The sequence below is a fragment of the Pristis pectinata genome, chromosome 2 (assembly GCF_009764475.1).
Source record: "Pristis pectinata isolate sPriPec2 chromosome 2, sPriPec2.1.pri, whole genome shotgun sequence".
Taxonomy (NCBI): domain Eukaryota; kingdom Metazoa; phylum Chordata; class Chondrichthyes; order Rhinopristiformes; family Pristidae; genus Pristis; species Pristis pectinata.
This window is the reverse complement of record NC_067406.1, coordinates 27,582,858-27,605,092: the sequence shown is the minus strand read 5'-3', so window position 1 is coordinate 27,605,092 and position 22,235 is coordinate 27,582,858. Positions and strand designations below refer to the sequence as shown.

The 22,235-nt window shown below is 42.5% G+C and overlaps 1 protein-coding gene across 1 annotated transcript in view; it reads right to left on the bottom strand.

Annotated features, from left to right (window-relative positions):
• Positions 1-22,235, bottom strand: part of dcc (DCC netrin 1 receptor) — a 703,166-nt gene that overhangs the window by 445,943 nt on the left and 234,988 nt on the right. Inside the window, exons 5-6 of the mRNA XM_052034012.1 lie at positions 8,735-8,885; positions 6,422-6,558 (exon numbers count right to left, since the gene is read on the bottom strand). Coding sequence (XP_051889972.1) covers positions 6,422-6,558; positions 8,735-8,885 — 288 coding nt within the window. The remainder of the gene's footprint in view (positions 1-6,421; positions 6,559-8,734; positions 8,886-22,235) is intronic.

Below are 22,235 nucleotides of genomic sequence, written 5' to 3'. Positions count from 1 at the left end.
CCTATGGACTCGGATCCCAAGATCCCTCTGATCCTCCACGCTGCCAAAAGTCCTACCATTAAGACTATATTCCGCCAACATATTTGACCTACCAAAATGAACCACTTCACACTTATCTGGGTTGAACTGCATCTGCCATTTCTCAGCCCAACTCTGCATCCTATCTATATCCCTCTGTAACATCTGACAGCCCTCCAAACTATCCACAATACCCCCAACCTTCGTGTCATCCGCAAACTTACTAACCCACCCCTCCACTTCCTCATCCGGGTCATTTATAAAAATCACAAATAGTAAGGGTCCCAGTTACAGATCCCTGAGGTACACCACTGGTCACCGACCTTCACTCAGAATACAACCCTTCAACAACCACTCTTTGCCTTCTGTGGGCCAGCCAGTTCTGGATCCACACTGCAATGTCCCCTTGGATCCCATGTCTCCTCACCTTCTCCATAAGCCTCGCATGGGGTACCTTATCAAATGCCTTGCTGAAATCCATATACACTACATCTACTGCTCTCCCTTCATCGATGTGCCTAGTCACATCCTCAAAAAATTCAATCAGGCTAGTAAGGCAGGACCTGCCCTTAACAAAGCCATGCTGACTATTCCTAATCATATTATACCTCTCCAAATGTTCATAAATCCAGCCTCTCAGGATCTTTTCCATCAGCTTACCAACCTCTGAGGTAAGACTCACCAGTCTATAATTTCCTGGGCTATCCCTACTCCCCTTCTTGAATAAGGGAACAACATCCACAACCCTCCAATCTTCCGGAACCTCTCCCGTCTCCATGGACGACACAAAGATCATCGTCAGAGGTTCCGCAATCTCCTCCCTCGCCTCCCACAGCAGCCTGGGCTACATCTCATCCAGTCCCGGCGACTTATCTAACTTGATGCTTTCCAAAACTTTCAGCACCACCTCTTTTCTAATATCTACATGCTCAAGCTTTTCAGGCCACTGCAAGTCCCCACTACAATCCCCCAGATCTTTTTTCCCGTGGTGAATACTGACGTAAAGTATTCATTAAGTACCTCCGCTATTTCTTCCGGATCCATACACACTTTCCCACTGCTGCACTTGATAGGCCCTATCCTTTCGCATTTCATCCTCTTACTCTTCACATACTTGTAGAATGCCTTGGGGTTTTCCTTGATCCTGCCTGCCAAGGCCTTCTCATGTCCCCTTCTGGCTCTCCTAATCTCTTTCTTAAGTTCCTTCCTTTTAGCCTTGTACTCTTCCAGATCTCTAACATTACCTAGCACTCTGTACCTTTTGTATGCTTTTCTTTTCCTTTTGACTAAATTTATTATAGCCTTCGTACACCACGGTTCCTGTATCCTATCATGACTCCCCTGTCTCATCGGAACATGTCTGTTCAGTGCTCCACACAAATATCCCCTGAATATTTGCCACATATCTTCCGTACTTTTCCCAGAGAACATCTTTTCCCAACTTAATCTTCCAATTTCCTGCCTGAGAGCCTCATAATTCCCTTTACTCCAAGTAAACACCTTTCTAGCCTGTCTGTTCCTATCCCTCTCTAGTGCTAATGTAAAGGAGATAGAATTATGATCACTATCACCAAAATGTTCACCCACTGAGAGATCTGACACCTGACCAGGTTCATTTCCCAATACCAAATCAAGCACAGCCTCTCCTCTTGTAGGTCTATCTACATACTGTGTCAAGAACCCTTCCTGAACATACCTAACAAACTCCACCTCATCTAAACCCCTCACTGTCCAGAAATGCCAATCGATGTTTGGGAAATTAAAATCCTCCATCACCACAACCCTGTTATTCTCACACCTTTCCAGGATCTGCTTCCCTATCTGCTCCTCAATAACCTTGTCACTATTGGGCGGCCTATAAAAACACCCAGCACTATTATTGACCTCTTCCTGTTCCTAACCTCCACCCACAGAGACTCCGTAGACAATCCCTCCACAACGTCCACCTTTTCCGCAGCCGTGACACTATCTCTGATCAACAGTGCCACTCCCCCACCTCTCTTGCCTCCCTCCCTGTCCTTCCTGAAGCATCTAAAACCCGGCACTTGAATCAACCATTCCAGCCCCGGAGCCATCCAAGTCTCCATAATAGCCACCACATCATAGCTCCAAGTATCGATCCAAGCTCTAAGCTCATCCACCTTGTTCACAACACTCCTTGCGTTAAAATAGACACATCTCAAGCCTGTCTGAACACATCCCTTCTCTGTCAGCTGCCCACGGCACCCACTCCTAACCTTCTCCACTCGAGAGCCAAACACCTCGTCCCCAGTCTCTCCAATATGGATCCCACCCCCCAACAATTCTAGTTTAAACTCTCCCCAGTAGCCTTAGCAAACCTCCCCGCCAGTATGTTAGTCCCCCTGGGATTCATGTGCAACCTGTCCTCTTTGACCAGGTCATACCTGCCCCAAAAGAGGCCCTGATCCAGAAAACTGAATCCCTGCTCCTTACTCCAATCCCTCAGCCACACATTTAACCTCATCCTCATTCTGTTCCTATACCCACTGTCGCTTAGCACAGGCAGTAATCCGGAAATTACCACTTTTGAGGTCCTGCTTCTCAACTTCCTTCCTAATTCTCTATAGTCTCTTTTCAGGACCTCATTCCTTTCCCTACCTATGTCGTTGGTACCACGACCTCTGGCTGTTCTCCCTCCCCCTTCAGGATATCTTGGATGCGATCCGAAACATCCCGGACCCTGGCACCTGGGAGACAAACTACGTTCCGAGTTTCTTTCCTGCGTCCACAGAATTGCTTGTCTGTCCACCTAACTATGGAGTCCCCTATCACTAGTGCCCTCCCCACTCTTTCCCTACCCACCTGAGCCACAGGGCTGGGCTCTGTGCCAGAGACACTGCCACTGTTGCTTCCCCCAGGTAGGCTGTCTCCCCCAACAGTACTCAAGCAGGAGTACTTATTGTCAAGGGGTACAGCCACAGGGGTACTCTCTAGTACCTGACTCCTCCCCATCCCCTTTCCCTTCCCCCTCCTGACTGTGACCCAGTTGCCTGATTCCGATTGTCCTGGCGTGACCACCTGCCTATAACTCTGAAAGATGAAAGATGAAAAATTTGTTGGTGCCCCCATTACTAAAACACATGTAACAACTCACTCACCACAGACTTGGGCATGAAGCAATGAGATTACGTTGATGTAGCAGAGGGAAGCTGCTGGCTTTAGAGTAGCCACCTAGGAAACATTCGTATGTTTGAAAGAGAAGGAGGGAAGATCAGGACAAAAAGACATTGTTTGGGCACAGATGCTAAGTTCAAGCAATAGAGCCGTTGGACTGCATAATGAATTTAACAGAAGAATTAATGAATTAGAGGTACAGTTACATAATGTTCTGTTACTGGATTAGTCACCAGAGTTAATGGTCCATAAATATGAGTTCAAATCCAACCATGGCAGCTGGGGAATTTAAATTCAATTAATAAGTAAATCTGGAATAAAAATCTAGTATCGCTAATAGTTGCCATGAAACTACCAGATTGTCATAAAGGCCCACATGGTTCCTGATACCTTTTAAGAAAGAAGATTTGCAGCCCCTAGCCAGCATGGGTCCACGTGTAACTTTTGATGCACCATAACATGTTAGAGTTTAAACTGCCTTCTGAAAAGTCTAATAAACCATGTAATTGTATCAAACTTTGGAAGCACCTTCACCACAGGAACTGCGCCACTTTAAGCAGCACAGTGGCGTAGTTAGTAGAGTCCCTGCCACACAGTGGCAGAGGCCTGGATTCAATCTTAACCATAGGTGGTGTCTGTGTGGAGTTTGTACGTTCTCCCCATGCACATGTGAGTTTCCTCCACATTCTTCAGCCCTCCCAGAGTGCAAAGGGATCCAAAGACGTCTGGATCAGAAGGTTAATTGGCTATTGCAAATTGCCTTTAAAATGCAGTTGAAGGCATAAGTTGAGTGGACAGTCAGAGACTTTCTCCCAGGACAACAATGGCTAACAAGAGGGGACATAATTTTAAGGTGATTGGAAGAAGGTATAAGGGGAATGTCAGGGGTAAGTTTTTACACAGAGAGTGGTGGGTGCGTGGAACGCACTGCCAGCAGAGGTTGTGGGGCAGATACATTAGGGATATTTAAGAGACTCTTAGATAGACACATGAATGATAGAGAAATGGAGGGTTAGATAGATCTCAGAGCAGGATAAAATGTTGGCACAACATTGTGGGCTGAAGGGCCTGTACAGTGCTGTAATTTTCAATGTTCTATATTATCAGTGGGGTGGGGGGGGGTGGTTGCTGACACTGTGGGGAGAATAAGACTGAGATTAGTGTAGAATTAGTTTAAATGGGTGCTTGGTGGTTGGCATGGACTCAATGGGCTGAAGGGCCTTTTTCCATGCTGTATCTCTCTATCAGTCTATTACTCAATGATTGCTCTCTACACTCAGCATGTACATATTACAACTATATCTCCCATCTTGCTAAGAAAGTGGAATGCTGTAAATTAATATATGCTTATGTATTTATTAGCACAAGACAATAATAGTGAACAAAGGAAATAACAGAACAAGAAGATGCACATGAAAGAACATTGAAAGTGCTGGCAGTTTCTACAGTGGAGCAAGACAATGATGCTCTAGCAGCTGCATGGTAAGACTTGGATTTGTTCTCACCAGGTATAAGACACAGCTTTCAGTGGCTGAATGAACAATGGCATCAGACCAGGTTCTGTGTCTTTTCAGCTGCTGCAAGCATAGTGGATGGTGTGAGGAAACCACTTTTATTTTTCAGCAATTTCATATACCTTAACTGAATTTTATTGAGTACTTCTATTTTCCCTTTCTTACCTTTTCCCAAATCTCCTAAATCTTACCCTAAACCCCTGTTGCATTCTGTAAAGCCAGCAGTCCTTTTGTGAGAAATGTCATCAAATTTATTTCTGAAATTTAAGGTGAATTGTTAAAGGTGAATTTAAGTAGAAACATGTACAGAAGAGGTTTACCGGGATGCTGCCTGGATTAGAGGGTATGAGCTACAAGGCTGGACAAACTTAGGTTGTTCTCCCTAGAGTGTCGGAGGCCGAGGGGAGATCTGATAGAGGTTTTTTAAAATTATGAGAACCATAGATAGGGTAAGACAGTCAGAATCTTTTCCCTAGGGTAGAAATGTCAAACACCAGAGGATGTGCTTTTAAAGTTAGAGGGGGAAATTTAAAGGCAACATAAGGGGAAGTTTTTTTTTACGCAGAGAGTGATAGGTGCCTGGAAAGGGTTACTGGGGGTAATAATGGAATCAGGAAGCTTGGTGGAGTTTAAGAGGCTTTTAGATAGACACACTTGAATATGAAGGGAATGGGGGGATAGGGATGATACACAGGAAGAGAGCATTTAGTATAAATTGGCATCATGATCGACACAACATCATGAGCTGAATGGTCTGTCCAGTGCTGTACTGTTCTATGTTCTGTTTGCAATGTGAAATACACAATGTTTTCTAGGCTTTGACAATGTGTACCCTTGCCTTTTTAGATATTATTCTTGGCATCTTGGCACTCTTCTATGAGGATAATAATTTTTGTGCTGGCCCAATATGATGATTAGGCCTATACATTAAAAGGCTTTTACTGGCAAATATCCCACAGACCATCAATTCAGGCTGTTTCAGAACCTTGTACACTTGCATGGAGCATGGAGATGGATGAGAAAGCTTGCACACTAACAATGCAGCCTGTCCAATTTTCTTTACATTAAATCAAAAGAAAGGAAAATAATTTAGCCCTTCTATTTAGGTGTATGAACCCCTGCTTCTTATTTTCCCTGTGTTGCAATGTAGCACCCAGGCTGCAAAATTGGAAATTAATCCCATTCTGTTGCAGCTCAGTGTTAAAGGACTCCTCTCCCTGCTCTGGCTTTCTCATACAGGCTTCACATCAACAAATGGGTGGATCAAAAGTGAGTAAATGTTGTCTCCCTCCATTCTGCTTTCAAATGTAAAATGATTTAACAGTTCTGATTGGCCTTTTAATCCATTAGTTGAGGCTTGCAATTACTGTCTTGGCAATATTTTTTAATGCCTTGCACCATTTATTTCTCCCTCCACTATTATACCGGGATTGAACCTATAATCAAAATGCTTCATTGCGACATTAGCTGAAAATACACTCAATGGATAATGATCAAGTCTGGGAGGACAAAACCTTGCATTGTCTGCACAGCAGTTTCTTGCCATTCAAGTAAATATGGTGAAAAGCTTCTAGTAGCCACCGGTAAATCTGAAGAAATCATGCTAGCTTAATGGTTATACACTAATACTGACCATTTGCTCATGGATATAAATACAAGTATCAAAACACAATAGAATAAGAATTCATTATTTTTAATGGAGGTTTTGTATATTTTGAGAATGTTTAATGGATAAAATATCAAATTAGACTTACCCATCACAGTGAACTCTGCTGATGCACCGAACGTCTTATTCTCATAGTTGGCAACACATGTATAGAACCCAGAGTCTTGTTCGGTTACACTCTTGATGAGTAAGTTACTTCCAGCCAATAATGAGTACTTCTTGGACCTGAAAAATTACAATTATCTATTGAAAGGAACTGAAAAACAAATCTTACAAGTGATTTGCATACTTGTTTACTGAACCTAGTCTGTTGTTCAGTCGCAAGGAATTAAGTCAGTAAGTGTGATATGCTGATCTTGTGACAGCAGAAGTATATAGAACCCAACAACCCCTCAGCCACTGCTGGGTTCTTAATTGCTTCCCAAAAGAAGAAAATTAAAGTGAGATCTTTCTGCCTTCACCGATGTTGCTTGCCGTGCTCAGTTTTTCCAGCATGGTTGGTTTTATAAAATGGAGATGTGCTTACAAATGTCTATGGTTTGAGATCAGAAGAACAGCAAAATTTAGGAGTAGAATCTATTTATTTTAGAACATAGAATATTACAGCACAGTACAGGCCCTTCGGCCCACAATGTTGTGCCAACATTTTATCCTGCTCTAAGATCTATCTGACCCTTCCCTCCCACATAGCCCCCCATTTTTCTATCATTCATGTGTCTACCTAAGAGTCTCTTAAATGTCCCTAATGTATTGGCCCCCACAACCGCTGCAGGCAGTGCGTTCCACACACCCACCACTCTCTGTGTAAAAAAACTTACCCCTGACATCCACCTTATACCTTTCTCCAACCACCTTAAAATTATGTCCCCTCATGTTAACCATTGTTGCACTGGGAAAAAGTCTCTAACTGTCCACTCGATCTACGCCTCTTTTGGTTAGTGTTAAGAATTTGAAGGATTTTGATAAATTGCTAGAATTTCAGAATTGGTGAAATAAGTAAGCAACTATAGCTGGAAGTTAGTCAATAAATAAAATAAATTGCTCCTCAAAAACAAAGACAACTTTCAAACATTTGAATGGATCTCGAGGTTTGGCCACAACATATTTTGAAAAAGAATGCAAATGATCATTTAAACTGAAGTTGTTATTTCTGAAGTGTAACAATGTTATTTTACTGCCCAACAGGAGCAGCTGTTCCTGAACTTCAGCACTTTCAGTATGGACATTATAATGTGCAGTATAATCAGAGAAATATTTCATCTGCTGACATCAAATTACTTTGTTCACAATTTTAAAAGGTGTGATTTAATGAAGTCTGAACCTTTTTGGTTAATTATTGAATCAAAAACAAATTTACACTACAATTGAAGTGAAAGCCAAGAAATGTTGAAATTTGTTCGACCATCTATGTAATATTTTACATTTATCTTATTTTTATCCTGAGTAATTCTCATCTACAGCTGATCACCTAATACCTTGAAATGCACCCCAACATGTAATGCTAAACATATGAGTTTCAGAGCCAGAAATACAACATGCTGGCAATGCCATACCTTAGTTAATGGAAGGTTTTCCATAGCAATATGCTTTAGCTCAATGAATTGTACAGAAAATACTCTACATGAAAGTTACATCCCTTGGAGTGAATACAATAAGAATGGTCAAATTAGTCTGTTTGTATGCTGCATCTTTGTCAAATGTTATTTAATTAGATCATATATTGCTTTCATGCTTGCACCAAATAAATGGCAAGGAGACCAGTGGAGTCACCTCCAGCTATGCAATATCATTTGAATCACCATTTCAAAGAATGCTGATTTATGATTAAAAGGTCTTAAAATAGCCAAATGTTACATCCATTGGGATGAATCCTCAACCAGTCTATTTTACTTGTCTCATACTCCACGGTTGTGGCAACAGATTTCCATTCTTTGTTTTGCAATTGATCCAATCTATGTTTCGTGATTGTCATTGGAATTCGCTTATTCTGTGCACTTGCGGCAGCATCTCAAGGGATGCAGCTGGGTAGAAGCAGTAACAAGGATAAATGTTGCACAAATGTAATTATAGTTGGCTGCCTGCTGCACAGAGAGGCTCTGAGAAATGGTACCGTGTGTATCAATGGGCCAGTTTGAAATTTTCAACATTTGAATCCATGCTGTAGCAACTCTGGCTATGAGGAAATAATGAACAGCCAAAAGAGGTGGTGTAATGAATAGTGAACTATATACATCGAAACCAAACTAAGGTCATCCTTTATTCTTTACATTGTGGGAAGAGAATTACTAAATTGTGAAGTACGAAGTAGCCATGTAATTTCATCTTTTTCGTACAGATTCCAATGGTTTTCATTGATTTGTTGAGCTGGGGGCTGGGAAACAAACATAATGGACTCAATTACCTGATCTGAACAATCTCATCCCCTTTTTTCCATGTGATTGTCGGTGCTGGAAATCCAGAAACACAACACTCCATAACCCCATCTCTTCCTTCCAGGACAGCTGTGTTTTGGGGTCGCTGAATGAATGTAACTTGTCTGCGCATGCCAGGCTCTGTAAAATAGGGGAAGGAGAATACTTAATGCCATAGTCAAGAGCATCACTTGAAAAGGTGCCACCCAAACAAACAAAACGAACCATATGAATCTCAATATGACATTTCAGAATTCTTTTGGAACTTGTCCTTCCAGTCTCTTATCAAAGGGTCTGGTAGTGTAGGGATTAGGTAGCTAGTAATCCAGAGGCAGGAGTTTAAAACCCAAGACAGCAGCTGGGGAATTAAATTCTGTTAATTAAATAAATCTAGAGCAAAGAAAGTGTATCAGTAATGGAGACTACACAAAACATGCTGGAGGAGCTCAGCAAGTCAGGCAGCATCCATGAAGGGAAATAAACAGTCAACGTTTTGGACCGAGACCCTTCATCAGGACTGGAAGGGAAGAGGGCAGAAGCCAGAATAAGAAGGTGGGGGAGGGGGAGGGTAATTATGACTTGGCAATTAATGCTGGTCCATATATGGAATGATTTGTCAGAGAATGCACTGGGGGCAAATACAATTACAACATTGTAAAGACGTTCAGACAAGTACATATTTAGGAAAGGTTTAGAGGGAAATGGGCCAAACACATGCAAATGGAACTAGTTCAGTTAGGCAACTTGGATAGCATGGATAGGTTGGGCTGAAGGGCCTGTTTTCCAAGCTCTATGACTGTACAAACTGTATAAAATCAAGCTGTCCTAAACAGTAAAAGACGCATAACTTCCCTGCTATTAAAAGTTTTCTTTGGGATCTTTTATGTTGATATAAGATCCTAAAAGATATTTTGGCATGATCTGGAGGGATTGCTGCACTATAGATATAGAGTCATAGAGTAATACAGCACAGAAACAGACCCTTTGGCCCAACTTGTCCATGCCAAACAAGTTACCCATCTAAGCTAGTCTCATTTGCATGTGTATGGCCCACATCCTTCCAAACCTTTCCTATCCATGTACCTGCCTAAATGTCTTTTAAATGTTGTTATTGTAAAATGTCGTTACTGCTGTTATAAAATATATTGGTTGTTCTCTTGAGGGAGAAATTAAACTGAGACCCATATGCCTCTTTCTGGTGGCATGGATGGATGTGACATATCTGGTGGCCTTATTTGCTGAACAGAAGGAACCTCTTCCCCTTGTGAATTAACCCACAGACCTTCCTCAACAAACGTCATCAAGTATAGAAGTCAACTCATCTCATTGTCCTAGATGTTGTGGGGAAATGTCGGCAGTTCAGCACACTGGCATGGGACTCCTTCTGGAGTTCTGCAGCAGAGCAAGCATATGCTGGGAAATCTGCCCGCAATATCTACTGTTTCACCAGGTTTGTTCTACTCTCCTCACTACGTGACAGCGTTTGTCAGCACTAGGGCCTGCTGCTGCTCAGGGCCTCCTCTGAGATTTATTCCTTTAATGTGGTTGAGTCTCTTGATGCGCATTGAGAGGTGCAGGGGTTCTACCGCTTTGCATTTCTACTATTGCATATGGGGTCATGGAATCTCTGCTCTCACCCTTTCCATTCTTTAGTTTTACGTGTGCATGCTATTCCTCCAAATAAGACTGATTAAAGCAAAGTCCAATTATAGAGCAATACAATTAACAGGGCCTTTCATAAAGTTTAACCTTTTAAATAGTCGTAACTAACTATAAAAACCTTATTTCCTTAATACTTCTATTTCTTGATTTGGAATTAGATCGCCGGGGCCTAGTATTTCCTCCAATTGAATAGGAATGAAAAGAGAAAGCCTTTAAGTGATGTCACCATTGAGGGAACTGAAAGTTTCTCAGAACTAATTGTGGTAATGTTTTGATTTTAAAAGGCATATTGAAGGTGATGCTCATGCTTGGAGATAAATTTTTATCTGAGATGCTTCTATTCCTGATTTATTTCTGCAGAACTAAATTCTATCCTAGTAATTAACAAGTCAGTTTCCACTGCAAATGATCTAAAGTGGTTTTTTGTTGTTCTGTCCACATCATTAATTACTTCTTAATGACCTGCACTGACAAAGCAAAAGCCTGCAGTTAATTGACTAAATACATAAGGTGAGAAATACGAAGAGACACATTTATTTCAAGAGTGTATATGATACACCAATTATTTTTGTCCAAGCTTAAAATAGTGATTATCCTGAAGATATGGTAAAAGAATCAAAGGAAGATGACAAGATTTTTTTTGTTACACAGTGATTTTTCTCTGATCTGAAATGCATGGAAGCAGATACTATGACAACTTTCAAAAGAGAACTGGATAAGTCCTTGCAAAGGAAAACTGCTATGCTGTGGGAGAAAACGGAGGAATGAGACTAACTGGATTGGTTTAATATAGAGAGCACAATATGCCTTCCTTTGGTATTCTTTAATACTAGGGATCTGAGGTAATGAGAAAAATAATATCCCACATAATGAATTCCAAGATAAGCTCGATGATATCCTGTAAGTAGCAACATATCATGGTTTATAAAGAGGATATCCTGACTGACCAATGACCTTGATACCTTTCATGGGGAGAGACCCCAGTGGACTGTGGCAAGCCCTTTGAAATGATTTACCTCAGCTTCCAAAAGACTCTTGGCAAAGTTCCACAGAAAATTTTATTAATTAACTAAATAGCTGTGGGGAACTAGGACAATCTTAGAAATACGAAGAGTCAGGCTAAAGGTTAAGAAGCTCATTAGAAGATTTATGTCAAAGTGGAATAAGCACTCAGTGACGTGCCTTAGGTACGTAAGTGACCTGAGTTTACAATGTCAATGTAAGGTGGTCATATTTGTCAATGGCACAACACAAGGCAGGATAATGGAATAAGGAGAGACATCTCAAAAAATACAGAAACAATTGGATGACTTATGCAATTGGGCAGATCTAAAGTAGATTAAATTTAATTCAGGCCATTGTAGGTTGATGCACACAGTAGGAAAAAAGAGCCAATGTGCTTCCTCCCTACACATTTAGATAAAGATGAAGCTGTACGAGGCTTAGGAGTCTGAGTAGACTCAACATTATTCACCCAATGTAGAGCAGCAATCAACACTGCCAATGAGATGTTGAGCCTCATGGCAAAACAGAAGAATCTAAGTTAGTAATGATCAAACTATAGTTTGCTCAAATCAGACTGCACATTTATTATGTTATGGTCACTGATGCAGTGCAGTGAAGAGCCACACTTTGATCCCAGGTGTCACAAGTCTAAGTTATTAAACAAAAATGGAGCTTATAAAGGAGGCATTGGTAGAATGGTCTTATTCAGTTATGTTAGCTTGCTAAGGATATGAAAATAATTAACGGTAAATAGATCTAAATTCAACTGTGGGCTGAGAATGATTGTATACAACTTCAAGTTAGAATAGATCAGTTAGCAGTAAATGCATCTTCACGTAAAGTGTGATTAATATGTGGAATAAATATCCAGACACAAGGTGGAGGAAAAACTTGTGGAAATATTTACAAAACAATTGCACATCACAAATAAACTGTAAGAATATGGATGAAGGAGAAAATTTGTCAGGCATAAAATGGAGACCGCTGAGAAGAATACAAGGAAAAAGGCTAAAACAGAGAGGCTAAATTTTAAAATGGTGAGTCAGTTGAAGTAAAGCCTGCTGAAAATACCTGCTGCTTAGCAACCACCAGGTAAGGAAATGTTTCTTTCCCCACAGGTAGCAAACACAGCTACTGAAAACAGCATGCTTTTACCGAATAAGTGGGGCAAACGATATGAAGCAACATACAAAGCACTGGAGGAACTCAACGGGTCAGGCAGCATCTATGGAGGGAAATGGACTGTCGAGGTTTCGGGTTGAAACCCTTCATCTTTACTGAACGACAAAGGGGAGATAGAATAAAACAGGTGGAGGGAAGGGGTGGAGTAAGAGCTGGTAGGTGATAGGTGGATCCAATTGAGGAGGGTGATAGGCAGATGAGGGAGCAGGGAGAGTGGGAACCATGTCAGAAACGGGGATGTGATAGGTGGAAGTGAAAAAGGACTGAAGATGATGGAATCTGATAGGAATAAAGGGAGGGAGGTGGGGAGGGGAACCAGTCGAAGGAGTATGTGGGTGATGGGCAAATGTAGAGGGTGGGGGAGGGGAAAGAGATAGGGTGATGGGGACAAGGTGGATCAGGAGGAAAGGGAAAAGGGACAAAGGGGGAGTGGTTACCAGAAGTTTGAGAATTCAATGTTCATGCCACCAGGTTGGAGACTACCCAGATGGAATATAAGGTGCTCTTCCTCTAATTTGTGTTTAGCCTTGACTTGCAGTGGAGGAGGCCGTGGACAGCCATGTCAGTGTAGAAATGGGAAGTAGAATTCCCAATCACCTAGGTTACCCATCTCCAGGCCACCAATCATACCCGGCGATACCTTCTCCCAAACATTCTAAATCCTGACCTCTTCCCTGCACAAAGCCCAAGCCTGAATTTTCCAGGCCACGATCTTCGATTGCAAGGTGTGCGATAAAGCCAGGCTTTCTTTGGAGGACAGAAAGTTTCTTGAGAGGAGATTTAGTTCTTGAAATGGTCTGAGTCACACTCCGAATACAGATTACTTCATCCTGGCTCATCCATTAAGAAAGTACATACATCCACTCAATCACTACCACCAGCTGCTTCTGAAATGATTCTTTCTAGGCATCAGTTCTACTGAATTGCAAATCCTTCAATTTATAAACCCAGTTATGTGTTCTGAATAACATTTTAGCAAATGACAGAGTGCCTTTAAGGAAACAGCAGGCCAGCTATTATTATAGCTAGCAACATATAATGCCAGATTGGCTCACCCACTTCAGGAGCTGTCATATTATCCCAACATGTAGGGATATTTACAATCCATCAAATGAACCATCAAGGATGTGTACAGACCAAATTAGTTTCAGGAAAAGGAGCTCAACATCTTACAGGCTTCTTTACCTAAAGTGATGTATCTAAGAAAAAACATACAACTACCTCTGCTGTGAAAAGTTTTGTCCAATCTGCAGCAAAGAGTTGGATTACCATTGATGGTACATTGGCCTATACCTCTGCACGTTGGGATAATTTGACAGTCTTGAAAGAGATGAGGGGTGTAGAGATAAACCTAGTAGCCATAGGTCAGTCAGTTTAACCTCAGCGATGGGATGAGTTATGGAATCAATAATTGTGCAGAGTCAGCAGTCATGAGTCAATGAGGAAAATGCATTTGATGTGGTTTACATGGATTTCCAAAGGACGTTTGATAACATGCCACATAATAGGTTTGTTATCGGGATAGAGGTGATGGAATAAAAGGGGAAGGAGCAGCATGGATAGAAAACTAGTTAAGTAATAGGAAACAGGGAATAGACATTGAAGGTTGTTTGCCCATCTGCAGAGAAGTGTATGATGGAGTACCCTAGATATGGTACCAGGATCCCTGCTTTTCTTAATGCCGCATATAGTAATGATGTACACTTTGGTGCAGAAGGCACAATTTCCAAATTTGTAAATGACACAAAACTGAGCGCACAATGAAATGTGAGAAGGATAATAGACCTCAAGGAGATGTAGGCAGGAGGAGGAATGGACAGATAGGCAGCAGATGAAACTTAATGCTGAGCAATGTGAACTATTACATTTTGGAAGGAAGAACGAGAAGAGACAATAAAGCCAGAGGGCACCGTTCTAAAAGGAGTAAAAGGATGGAGGGGTGTGAGGATAAAAGTGCACTAGGATTCTGTGATTTTGTGAACTTTATCACTGCACTAGAATTCAGGATCACTCAGACTTTGGGTTCAGGTGCAGACCTGAATCTGAAAATCTGAATCCAAATAAAAGGAAGTAACAAAGCCAGGTGGGTGGGGGCACTAAGATGAGTGTAGGAAGTTGGGAAATAGAAAAACAGAGAAGTACATTTATCACCTCAAGGTTATTGGCAAACTCCTGATAATTCAATGCTGGTTTTTTGGGCTTTAAAATACAATAATTTCAAGAAGAAACACAACTAAAACAACAGAATGATAGTTTAGTACAAGTTTAGTACAATAAAAATAGTCATCTTTTGATCAGAGCTGTGATTTTCAATGAAGATGTTGCCAAATCATCAAGAGATTGGACACAAAATCTATCATAAAACAATATGGAATGAATCCCACTCCAAACACAGGCACTTAAGACAATCAGATATATAATACATAATTAATAATAGTTCTTGGCAGTATGGGACTTATCCAAAAAGATGGCACTTATTGTCCATCAGGGAAGGTCATGCTGAGAAGTCTGATTGGACCAAATTTCTTTGAGCAGTTTTCAGATTCAATCCAGTGTCATGTTTAGTCATTTCGATGTTAACCTCATTAGTCTAGGACTGAATTCATTTCTGGGCTGGACCTCTACATGGACATAGCTGAAACTATCAGTTATTTTACAACAACCTGATAGCTACCTGGTCACATTTATTGATACCACATTTAGAAAAACATTAAATTCAACCACCTAAATTGTGTTTTTTTTAATTATCTGGATTACCAGTTCGGTACCAGTTCAGTAACATACCAACAAATTAACATTAACCTGTCTGAAAATCAAAACCTGCAGATGCTGGAAATCTAAATTATAAAAAGGCAATTCTGGAAGCATTAACTCTGTTCCTCTTTCCACAGATGCTCTCTGAATTCATGAGTGTTTCTAGCAGTTTCTGTTTTTATCTTGCCTGACTTTTCCAGTGGACATCAAGAGGGTGAAATAGTCATTGAGTCATACATCCCTTTCACCCACAATGTCCTCACTGACCATTAAGTTCCCCATCTATCCTGATCCAGATACTCTTTATATGTCATTAGAGTATCCATCCCAATCACCTTGGAAGGAAATGTCATGTGGATTGCAACCTTCTAAGTATAAGTATGCTAACTAAACTAAGTATAAGGCTTAGTTTTTAATAGGGTTATAATTTACCAGGGTTAGTATTTTTATAAGTGTTTTAAAAGATTTTAGTGGTCGAGTGGGGGCTGGACTGTGCAGGCGCGACGCGGGCAGTTTAAAAAGCAAACGGCCTATACAGTGGGCAACGTCAGAGTGGGCAGCGGAGTGAGTGGGAGCAGAGTGTTCTGGGCTTTGGCTCAAGGGGCTTCGGCATAAAGGGGTGAGGCAGGTGAGTAGCTGGTAGGTAGGCAAAGGTAAGGTTACCTGTTATCTGTGATAAATACTTAAGTAGAAAAACTAGGAAAAAACGAGGTATTAGTTCAGATGGAGGACATGGTGGTGTGCTGCAGCTGCTTGATGTGGGAACTCGTGGACCTTGCTGCGGTCCACGATGGCCACATCTGCAGTAAGTGCTTGAGGCTGGAGGAACTTCGGCTCAAAATCGATGAGCTGGAGTTGCAGCTTCAAACACTGCAGAGCATCAGGGAGGGGGAGAGTTTTGTAGATTCTGTTCATCAGGAGATGGTCACCCCGCTTAGAGCAGGTACTTCTGGAGTCCAGGAGGTAGATAGAATGGTGACTATCAGGGGAGGGAAAAGGAAAAAGAAAACAAACAGTCAGATAGAGCAGAGGATCTCGGAGGCTGTTCCCCTCAATAACAGGTTTTCCGCTTTGGAGACTGTTGAGGGTGATGACCTGGCAGGGCCTAGCAGCAGTAGCCAGCTCTGTGGCACTGGGACCGGTCCTGCTGCTCAGAAGGGAAGGGAGAAGAGGAAGGCGGTAGTGATAGGGGGCTCGATAGTCAGGGAAACAGATAGGAGGTTCTGTGGCAGTGAGCATGAATCCTGGATGGTATGTTGCCTCCCAGGTGCCAGGGTCCGGGATGTCACTGATCAGGTCCACAGGATTCTAGAGCGGGAGGGAGAACAGCCAGAGGTCGTGGTTCATGTTGGTACCAACGACATAGGTGGGAAGAGGGATGAGGTCCTGAAGAGGGAGTTTAGCGAGCTAGGCAGAAGGCTGAAGGACAGGACCTCGAGGGTAGCGATCTCGGGATTGCTGCCAGTGCCACATGCGATAGTGAAGGCAGGAATAGGAGGAGATGGCAGATAAATGCGTGGCTGAGAAGTTGGTGCAGGAGGGAGGGTTTTAGATTTTTGCATCATTGGGATCTCTTCTGTGAAAGGTGGGACCTCTACAGAGAGGACGGGTTACACCCAAACTTGAGGGGGGCCAATATCCTTGTGGCCAGGTTTGTTAGGGTGGTTCAGGAGGGTTTAAACTAGATTGCGAGGGGGAAGGGAACCAAAGGAGTAGGTCAGAGGAAGAAGGGGATGGGGAAAAGTCAGATCTGACAGGTAGAGAGGTTTTGGGGATGGAGAGGCAGAGTACAGGCTATAAAAGTAGTAAGGTAGATGGGCTGAAGTGCATGTACTTGAATGCAAGAAGCATCAGGAATAAGGGAGATGAACTGAGAGCTTAGATAAGTACATGGGACTATGATATTGTGGCTATTACAGAGACATGGTTGACATCGGGGCAGGAGTGGATATTGAATATTCCTGTTTTTCAGTGTTTTAAAAGGGATGGGGAGGGGGCGAAAAGAGGAGGAGGGGTGGCGATACTGGTCCGGGACACAGTTACAGCTGTAGAAAGGGTAGATAATGCAGAAGGATCCTCTCCAGAGTCAATATGGGTGGAAGTTAGGAATAAGAAAGGGGCAGTTACCCTTCTGGGAGTATTCTATAGGCCCCCCAGTAGCAGTAGGGATACTGAGGAGCAGATTGGGAGGCAGTTTTTGGAGAGATGCAAAAATAACAGGGTTATTATAATGGGAGACTTCAACTATCCAAATATTGATTGGCACCTACTTAGTGCCAAGGGTTTAGATGGGGCGCAGTTTGTTAAGTGTGTCCAGGATGGATTCCTGACACAATATGTTGACAGGCCGACTAAGGCGGAATGCCATATTAGATCTAGTTTTAGGTAATGAACCGGGTCAGGTGACAGATCTTTCGGTGGGTGTGCATTTGGGGGGCAGTGACCATTGCTCCATAACCTTTAGAATTGTCATGGACAGGGATAGGAGCAAAGAGGACGGGAAGATATTTAATTGGGGGAAGGTGAATTATGAGGCTATAAGGCAAGAACTTGGGAGGGTAAATTGGGGTGACATTTTTGAAGGGAAATGTACTATGGAGATGTGGTCGATGTTCAGGTATCTTTTGCAGGATGTTAGGGATAAATTTGTCCCGGTGAGGCAAAGAAGGAATGGTAGGGTGAAGGAACCATGGGTGAAGAGAGAGGTGGAACAACTAGTTAGGAGGAAGAAGGCAGCATACACAAGGTGTGAGCAGTAAGGATCTGACAGGGCCCATGAGGAATATAGAGTAGCAAGGAAGGAGCTTAAGAAAGGGCTGAGGAGAGCAAGAAGGGGACATGAAAAGGCTTTGGCAAGCAGGGTTAAGGAGAATCCCAAGGCTTTTTTCTTGTACGTAAAGAGCAGACGGATGGCTAGAGTAAAGGTAGGTCCGATTAAAGACAAAGGTGGGAGGATGTGCCTGGAAGCTGTGGAAGTGGGTGAGGTTCTCAATGAATATTTCTCTTCAGTATTCACCAAGGAGAGGGGTCTTGATGATGCTGAGAACAGTGTAGGTGAGGGTAATGTTCTGGAGTATGTAGATATTAGGAGAGAGGATGTGATGGAGTTGTTAGAAAATATTAGGACAGATAAGTCCCCGGAGCCTGACGGAATATTCCCCAGGCTGCCTTGTGAGGCGAGGGAGGAGATTGCTGAACCGTTGGTTAGGATCTTTGAGTCCTCGTTGTCCACGGGGATGGTACCGGAGGATTGGAGGGTGGCGAATGTTGTCCACTTATTCAAAAAAGGTAGTAGGGATAGTCCAGGGAATTACAGACTGGTGAGCCTTACATCTGTGGTGGGTAAGCCATTGGAAAGAATTCTAAGAGATAGGATCTATAAGCACTTGGAGAAACATGGACTGATTAGGGACAGCCAGCATGGTTTTGTGAAGGGAAGATCTTGCCTCACAAGCCTGATAGGGTTCTTTGAGGAGGTGACCAGGAAGATTGATGAGGGTAGTGCAGTGGATGTGGTCTACATGGATTTTAGTAAGGCGTTTGACAAGGTTCCACAATGGTAGGCTTCTTCGGAAGGTCGGAGGCCAAGGGATCCGGGGAAGCTTGGCTGTGTGGATTCAAAATTGGCTAACCTGTAGAAAGCAGAGGGTTGTGGTGGAGGGAGTGAATTCAGATTGGAGGGCTGTGACTAGTGGTGTCCCGCAGGGATCAGTTCTGGGACCTCTGCTTTTTGTGATATTTATTAACGAATTAGATGAGGGGGTAGAAGGCTGGGTTAGCAAGTTTGCAGATGACACAAAGATCGGTGGTGTTGTGGATAGTGTGGAGGGCTGTAGAAGCTTGCAGAGGGATATTGATAGGATGCAGAGCTGGGCTGAGAAGTGGCAGATGGAGTTCAATCCAGAGAAGTGTGAGGTGGTACACTTTGGAAGGACAAACTCCAAGGCGGAGTACAAGGTAAACGGCAGGATTCTGGACAGTGTAGAGGAGCAGAGGCATCTGGGGGTTCATATCCACAGATCACTGAAAGTTGCCTCACAGGTGGATAGGGTAGTTAAGAAAGCTTATGGAATGTTAGCTTTCATAAGTCGGGGGATTGAGTTTAAGAGCTGCGAAGTGATGATGCAGCTTTACAAAACTCTGGTTAGACGACACTTGGAGTACTGTGTCCAGTTCTGGTCGCCTCATTATAGGAAGGATGTGGAAGCGTTGGAAAGGGTGCAGAGGAGATTTACCAGGATGCTGCCTGGATTGGAGAGTATGGATTATGGGGAAAGATTAAAGGAGCTAGGGCTGTTCTCATTGGAGAGAAGGAGGATGAGGGGAGACATGATAGAGGTATACAAGATATTGAGAGGAATAGATAGAGTGGACAGCCAGTGCCTCTTTCCCAGGGTGCCAATGGTCAAGATAAGAGGACATGGCTTTAAGGTATTGGGTGGGAAGTTCAAGGGTGATGTCAGAGGGAGGTTTTTCACCCAGAGAGTGGTTGGTGCATGGATTGCGCTGCCTGGGGTGGTGGTGGAGGCTGATACATTGGACAAATTCACGAGATTGTTAGATAAGCATATGGAGGAATTTAAGATAGAGGGATATGTGGGAGGAAGGGGTTAGATAGTCTTAGGTGTGGTTTGAAGGGCAGCACAACATGGTGGGCCAAAGGGCCTGTATTGAGCCATATTGTTCTATGGTTCTATAGTTCTTCTTCTGTCTGAAAATGTTCCTTAGAGTTCCTTTAACCCAGTTGCTCCTCGCCTTAGGCCTATGTTCTCGAGAAACAGATTTTAGATGTCCCCGTTATGGGGAAATGCTTTTCACTGTCCACCCTATCTATGCTCTTTGGGTCATCCCTCAGCCGCCTCTGCTCCAAGGAAAATGAACCCAGCTTATACAGCCTTTCCTCAATCATTCTATCCCACCCTCATTCCATGATAAGGGGTCAACTTTCTGTAAAGCTCTAAACTTCGTAACGACTCTCCTTGTTGCTACCTAGCAGCTATTAAGCCTGTTGAATAGCTAATAAAGGGACTAATGCCTGCTTGAAGACTCAAGTCATAAATTAGTTTGCACTGAAGGCATTGATCCCACTGTGTTCAGGATTACCATGAATATTTGTCAGCTAAAGGAGTCACTGGTGGCATCCCAATAAAAGTATGTTTAAAAAAATACTTCTTTAATGTGGAGCAACAAGGAGTAAGACGACTTCTCTTGGTTCCAAATTAAAATGATAAGCTGCTGGTGATCACTTATCACCATGAATCCCAAATGGCTTCTCTCCTCATACCACAATAACACTTTTAGACCGAAGGAAGTGAACTCAGAGTGGAGTGGAGGGCACCAATCAAGAAAACTGCCTGGTGTCAGAATTTGCAACTGCAGAATTTGCAACTAGCCATGAGTTCTCCGTCAATTTCCTGACAGATGGGCAATGGCTCAGCTTATGGAGTTGGGTTACATTAACCCCAAGTAGTTTGGAAGTCAAGTAGCTTGGAGATTTTGATTCAATCTCTACTATGGGTGGCTGTAAACTGAATGGAGTAGTTGTAGCATTGTGTGTTCTGGAAACAGGAAATGACTCAGTTGACTCTCTACCATTCTTTTGAAGAAAGTAGCCTAAAGTCTCTACTTTGTCTAAGCCAGATGTAAATGCAAACTCAATGCATTCTGAAGTAACTTGGTAAACTATTCACTAGTAAGAAATGACAACCAAGTTCAAAAACAAATGAACAAGAATTATACAAACTTTTACCAAGTCCTGTATCAACCAAGACTTGGATAACTCTGCCTGGGCCCACAGTGTTATTTTGATGCCCCAAAAAACAGCATGGGACAACTTCCATGTTTCTGAAGGGGACATGCTTGTTGATTCCTTGACCACCAAGGAATACCTAACAGCAGCCCACTGATCCAATATCTTAAACGGCAGTTATTCTCTAGTTCCATTGATAACTGCCCTAGGGGAACTGGAAGCTTAAATAATACCCACTGGTGTTCCAGGGAATTCCACATGCCAAGTAACTGACAAACAAACAGATCCCTGCTGGACATGCAGCAGAATGGTTTTCAGTACCATCTGCTTCTAAATAACTTGCCTCTTCATAATTGGCCCAGAGAAGAGAGTAACCCCTCCATAACAATTAAACAGAAACAATTTGGTTTGTTGCATGATGCTCACAATGTGGTAGAGTTAGAGGATTGTACTTTACCTGTTAAATTTTGAATTAATTTGCTTTGGGTTTAATGTTGTCAGCCAGGGATGAAGTCCTAGCAGATATGTGTGGCCTCTGATTTGGGAAGATTAAGCAACAGTGATGGGTGTCTGTATATGTCAAACTAAATTGCCTAAAAGTATACCCATAAAACAGACCCAGACACCTTCCTAAGTACTGCTCAAAAATCACATAAAAGCAAAAGCTTTTCGTTAACAAAGATGTCCGCAAAGTCATCTGCACTGATCAATAATCAGCTACGTTTCTGCCACTCAGGCTCTTCTGCTATCATTCATGCTGCTAAGATTATGTTGTAAAACGTTCATTTCAGTGGTAATGAAATGCTATTGCTTCTGAAATTTCAGCTTCTCTCAGCAGCTTCCACATCTCCCCGACTATTTCTTCAAATAAGTTTCATCCAACTCATATTGTATTAAAATTGAGACACAAGAGGCTGCAAGTGCTGGAATCTGGAGCAAAAAACAAACTGCTGGAGGAACTCAGCAGGTCAGGCAGTATCTATGGAGGGTTTCAATGTTTCAATGTTTCAGTTTGAGACTCTTCATCTGGCCCAGTCCAGATAAAGGGTCTCAACCCGATATGTCGACTGTCTATTTCCCTCCACAATTGCTGTCTGACCTGCTGAGTTCTCCAGCAGCTCGTTTTTTGCTTGTGTTAA